At 46.7% G+C, this 6,060-nt stretch overlaps 1 protein-coding gene across 2 annotated transcripts in view; it reads left to right on the top strand.

Annotated features, from left to right (window-relative positions):
• Positions 1-391: 391 nt before the first annotated feature.
• Positions 392-6,060, top strand: part of cdh8 (cadherin 8) — a 67,403-nt gene continuing 61,734 nt past the window's right edge. For both annotated transcript variants that reach the window (XM_088370512.1, XM_088370511.1), the window contains exons 1-2: positions 392-611; positions 3,655-4,071. In XM_088370512.1, the coding sequence (XP_088226638.1) occupies positions 3,844-4,071 (228 nt within the window). In that variant the 5' untranslated portion in view covers positions 392-611; positions 3,655-3,843. The remainder of the gene's footprint in view (positions 612-3,654; positions 4,072-6,060) is intronic.

Here is a 6,060-nt window from a genome sequence, read left to right as displayed (position 1 = left end):
ATACTAACATTGGAATAAAAGCTATGAAGAAATATGCATTTAATTGCATTTCATACATCATTCATTTTTTCAGCTCTCACCAAATGCCAGTGATTAAGTGTGCGTGTTTATGTATCACATGACAGCCTGGCAGCCACTAATTACCCGTCCCCTTTTATAAAGCTTGTCCGCGATAAATAGAGGCAAGCATTAAAGTGGACTGATACCTTTTGATGACTTCAAGGCGCTCATTTTGAACACCGCCACCTCTGCGCGTTCATTTGCGCGCCTGTTGACCCAATGAGCAGCGCTGGGGAAGGAAGGTTGGGGCTGTTGGTTGCGAGCATGGGGGTGTCGCTCTCTAGCTCTCACTCGCTCTCTCTCTTCAATCTGCTCTTCCTCACTCCTCTTCTTCACTCCTCCATCCGGCCAGTGAGCCTGTCGGAGCTCCCGACTGGTAGCTTGACGAGCCGCGCAAAGGATTTCTTCCTTTTTTGGGGAAGGGAGGTCTGGCGGGGACCAGCGGCAAACTGTTCATTTCCCCGCCGTCTCGTGCACGCTGGAGTTGCTTTTATTTGAGGAAGGGGGCTTGAAAAATGACGCAGCAGAGAAGAAGAATGCAAGTGTCACTAGTAAGTCAAGCCGTCGTTGTGATTTAGACAGCCGCAACTTCCATGAGCTCCTGCTTGCCCGCCCAAGCGCCCGCCCGCGCGCGCGCGCCGAGTGCACCTGCTGCTCGCCCCGAGACGAGCAGACGAGCTCCAACACTCAAACTTCATGTCAGGCAGTTTTTTTTTTTCTTTCTTGCGCGGACTCACATTCACAACTTTAGATTGAAACGATGTCTTGACAGATTTGTGAGCGCTGAGCGATAAAATGAGAAAGAAGACAAACAGGCTTTAGTGCGTCGGGCACATTGGCTCGGCGGGGGAGCTGTCCGGTCTCCGTGGTGCTGAAAGCGAAGCGCTCACTAGGATCTGTTTGAAATAGACACTTTGGATAGTATTCCATCACGTTTTGCATTGGCAATATCTCACAGGTGATTTTATTTTTGAATTCCATCCCCAGTCTCTTGAATCTTTCGATGATTTTTCATCCATTCCGAATAACATCCATCCGTTATGAATCGCTACCTCCACCACTTCACCTCCTCATTTCGAGCAACCTGTGCCCTTTCCCACTATCCAGAATTTGTTCCTAGAGTCCGTAGTGCCTTCCATCCAGAATGTACTGCATTGCGCTCTAGCATTTTTCATTCGTTTTCCAATATATGATATCCAGTATAGTGTACATTAAAGCTTTCATGGTTGAAATACTTTCTGCTCTTTCCCCAAATCCATCCCCGCCGTCCCGCATCCAACCCGCGTATCTCTCTCCAGCATTTTCCACAGGTATCTTTAATATTTGATCCTTTTCCAGGAAAATGATGCCCATTTTAATCTATCCCATTGCAGGAGGTGTTCCTCATGACTACCAATTTATTTCCAGCAGTCTTTTGTACTCAACAACCATCAGTACTTATATTTGACTCTATTCCAAGTGACTTTCCGTTTCCTAAATTCTTCCCAATTCAATCGCCTTTCATCAATCCTTCACAATTCCCACCCATCTGAGATCTCCTATCCCGCACATTTCCCGCTATTTCAACTGATTCCCATTTCCCCCCCTGTCCTTAAACTATTCCCACTATGCACTGTCCATAGTATCCACATGTCTTCCAGGTGAAATATTGCCATTTCTCAAATCCCCAAGCGTTTCAGCTCCCCGAATTTGTTCCTCGAGCCCGTCCCACTGTGTTCCGTCTGCATCGCGCACACACATCACTCCCCCTGTTGTCACACATCGTCAGCATCTGACATGTCGTCTCGTTCCCCTTTTTCCATCAACTCACGGCCGTTTCAAAAGTCCTTCTGTATCCCTTGACAACTCCCGGCATCCCCCGTTTTTCTGTCCGAAGTGACTCGTTTGTGTTCTGTTCATTCTAGTCTGACTAAAACCGTCACCAGTATCCCTGCATCCATCCGTATTAGCATATCCTCACTTTCCCTGCATCCCCAATGACTCCTTTGCATTTTGCATCTATTCCTTGTTTTCACATCCAATCCCGGTGTTCTGCCCCGGTCATAAATCATCTGCCTATTCCCCAAATCACAGCGCCCCCTACGAAAAAAAACCCTTCACCACTCCCAATATAAATAAATAAAACACAACCCGTATATTTTACCAGGACATAGTCCCGTACGTATATTCAGTATTCAGCACCAACTTCTTTTGGACTTCATATTTTCCATCCAGTATATTTTATTTTCATAGTATCCTACATCATTTGACTCACAAAAAAACTTTAAACCACTCCAAGTGATCTTTTGCATCCCGTATTTTACCTCCAGCACCCAAATTAGTTCCTCGCATCCAGCACCAGCCTGCCAATAATTTCCAATCATCCTGCATATTCTACCACCGACCCGAGACTATTTTCTTCCTATCCCGCACCTCCATTTCCCTTCACGCAGCACCAGCCACTCTTACTTAGCCAGAAGCGGCGTCATCCCTAACCCCTCTCTATCCGGCGTCCCATCCGTCTCGCGGCTGTGGCAGCACGGATCACTCCGCACTTTACGATATTGCAGTTGGCTCGGCTCGGCTGCCACTTATTGTCTTTGGAAGTGCCTTGCCGCAGAGAGCCGAATTACTCCCCGAAGCGATGACATGAGATGCGTGCGTGATTGTTTGTATGTACTTGTGCTATGAGACTTAGCAGAGCTTTAATAGTGGCCCCCGTGCTTCATCTTTTTTTTTTTGTTTTTTTTTTGGAGGAGCCGAATAATGAAAGTGACATTTGAGAGAAGCTGCTGATTAAATCCACGGTGTTATTAAGAGATCAGAGTGCTGCCCGTGTAAAAAGATGCATTAGTATTGAAGACGCTGTATAAAAAGCATATTCCGCTCGGCGGCGTATTACAGCCACCTCTTTACAAGTCGAGCAGCGCCTCGCGAAGGCTTTGTAAATTGCCCGTTAATGAGTTTAACGCTGTCAAAAAAAAAACTCAATCAACTTGCCAGAGCTTATTTGATACGAGCGGTTTTGCCGTCAAATAGTGAGCTTGCCTTCAGCTGCAGTGCTTTTTGCCTGCTACGTGTAGCGGTGTAGCTCATGAATAAATCATGTTGTAGTTGTTTTAGACTCTCACTTAGGCTCCCTGAACAGAAAAAGCCTTGCGTAAGGCAGTCGTCAAATAGTGAGCCCACTCTCAAAATGTTCTTTATCAAAGCGCTGTAATGACATCAAACCAAACTCTATTATACCATTTGCTAAGTAAAGATAAAGGGACTTGGTGCTTGCCAAATAGTGAGCATGCCTTTAGCAACACTGCTATGCATAGCGGTGGAGCTCATGAATAATGAATGTAATAGACTTTGTTGATTTTCACTTAGGCTCATTTTATGGTATTTAACAGAAGATATGTCAGTAGCCAACTTGCCAAATACTTAAAAATGTTTGGAAAGTCTTTCATAAATGACTCGGAGGCCACATTTTAGTCCTAAACTTTAAAAAATGGCGACTGATGAATGGAGAGATCCTCCCTGCGTGTGTGCAATTGAATGTCACATTGTTATAAAATTGATTGCCGTATTGTGAGTTTACCGTTGTTTTATTTTCCCTCCTCGGTTCAGGTCTCCCACTCGGACTAACGTGAACGGACGCCGCAGCGGCCGCTCGCCACTATGGAAGGCCCAGCCGAGTGACCTTTAGCGCCGAGAACCTTTTGTCGACCTGATCCGAGGAGCCGTCTGCTTGACGAGAGTTTCTACTAACAAACAAACAAACAAACCCCAAACCCTCCCACACCAACGGTATCGAGGATGCGGAGGAGATTTGAGGAGATGCCGACAGATGTGTGGATGTCCTTGCTGCTGGTGTGGATTACTTTGCTTCCCTGCGTGTCAACGATCCCCGTCGGAGGCGGCGAGACTGCGGCCGGTCCCGGCGAAGGACAGCGACTGCTGAACCGAGCCAAGAGAGGATGGGTTTGGAACCAAATGTTTGTGCTGGAAGAATTTTCTGGACCCGACCCAATCCTGGTTGGCAGGGTGAGTGGCGGCTTTTGTCGTCGTTTATATTAAGCTCGCTTATCGTGCGGGAACATTAATTCGGACGTTTCAATGCTCTCCCTCCCGTCGTCTCCCGGCGGACTCGGGGAGAATTTCTGGTTGTCATGGGGAAGCTAAGATATGGGAAGCGCTTAAATGCTTCTTGGCGACGATTAAACCCCTCCACAGCGTCCTTTAGAAAACAGGACGTGACCACGAGGCTAACCCTGAAGCGTAGCGAAAGATTGTTTACGCTTCCAGAAATGCCAGTTTATGTTCTCAAAAAATGAATACAATGATTTGTCGTGTCAGATGTTGAAACGTTACAAATAAGTTGTTCATAATGATGTACAGTTTTCTTTCTTAGTTTAATAGCTAGCTTAAACGCTACATGCTAGGAAGACTACACATTCAACCAAAAGTGGTTTTGGTAGCATTCCCAAAAGTGACATTTTCTTTTTTTTTTTTTATTGCAAAGGTATTTTCATCTGACATATTGGGGAAAATGTACTCGTCATTGTTTGCCTGCGTTCCAGGGCGGCCATTATTTTCCAGGCAGAACCGCGGGCTAATCCCGCCGATCGGGCCACCTGTTCCCTGGCCCGCCTGGAGGTGTCAGGCCGGCCAAAGCAGCTTGTTCACAGCTCGTTTCTGGGCTTCACCTGCGGGGGCGGGCGGTCGGCCCGGCTGGCACATAGCGGTTCCACTTGGCCCGCGTTGTACATCATGACTATTGGCGTCCATTTTCTTCCCCATCTTAGCGCGTTTCAACCTGCGCCTTCAACCTCACTCGCATTTTGTGTTGCTTCTCCGCAGCGTTGTCATATGGTGGCATCAATTAAACATTGGCCGCCATGTGGGACTTGCACCTGTGCGTGTGTGTGTGTGTTACGCTTTAAATACGGAGCAAACACAAAAACGCTGTTAAGTGGCACATTCATTTTTTAGCACCAGTCAATTCAGAAGCCTCAAATGACTTTGACAATGGCTCGTCGTCACAAACAAACAATGGAAAGCCCAAGGAGGTTTCGCGAGTGCCAGACTGTCTAAAAACACTAAGTCCAAACCAATTAAGCGGTGGGAAACTCTCAAGGATGCTTAGCGGGAACATGACGTGCCTGAGTTCAAATTTGAGTTTTGTGGGAAAAGCTTTTTTTTTTTTTTTAAAGTAGTTGTCGTCCTGCGTCGCTGTGTGCACGATTTTGAGGGGGGAAAAAATCTGTCTTGGAATGACGTCGGATGAATCTTTTCTATATTTCATACTGAATATTCTGAGGATATGCCACCTGTATCTTGACTAATGCCACCTAGATGAGCTCAGCCGACTGACTAGACTCCACCTACACAGACCGGACCAAGATTTTGCATGTAGGTGGACACAGTGAAGAGCTTGATAAGTACGCGTTACTCATGTTTTGTTGGCTGTAGTGTGAAATCCTCTGCAGATTTCAAGAGGGGGTTGATCAAATAAAGTGCATTGGCAGTCATGGCGCCCTTTTTGTCTTTAGACATTGGCGTTAAATATTCAACAGAACCTGGCAAGAACCCGGTACGAGTAAATGGACCGAAGGAGGAATTCAATATGCATATTTTTGCAAGGTGATAATGACGATGATTAAGAGCAAGGTGAAGTGCTCATCACGACTAAGTTCAGGATTAAAAGCTGAGCCGGGGCGCAGTGCGTTTTGGTTCGAGGCTATTTTATCTTCCTCTTCCAGTGACGCTCAATTAAGACTCAGAACAGCGCTCAGTGGAGGGCAGGGTGGGATGGGGGGAATCCTGTTTTTTAACAAAATGTGGATGATCTGATGTGGAATACAAGGTACCTTAGTTAGTTTTCTACTTCCTGGTTCGTTCACGCACGCACACACACACACACACACACACACACTCTTCCCCTGCCAGGCCTTTGCGGAGGTAATAAAATGTGCAGCCTGGGCTGAGCTTTAATTACACGTGCTCCCCCCCCCCCAGTCTGCTCTTGCGACA

Source organism: Syngnathus floridae, chromosome 3, assembly GCF_059516105.1.
Source record: "Syngnathus floridae isolate MCC-2025c chromosome 3, RoL_Sflo_1.0, whole genome shotgun sequence".
Taxonomy (NCBI): domain Eukaryota; kingdom Metazoa; phylum Chordata; class Actinopteri; order Syngnathiformes; family Syngnathidae; genus Syngnathus; species Syngnathus floridae.
The sequence above is the reverse complement of the archived record's forward strand: the minus strand, read 5'-3'. Positions and strand labels throughout refer to the sequence as shown.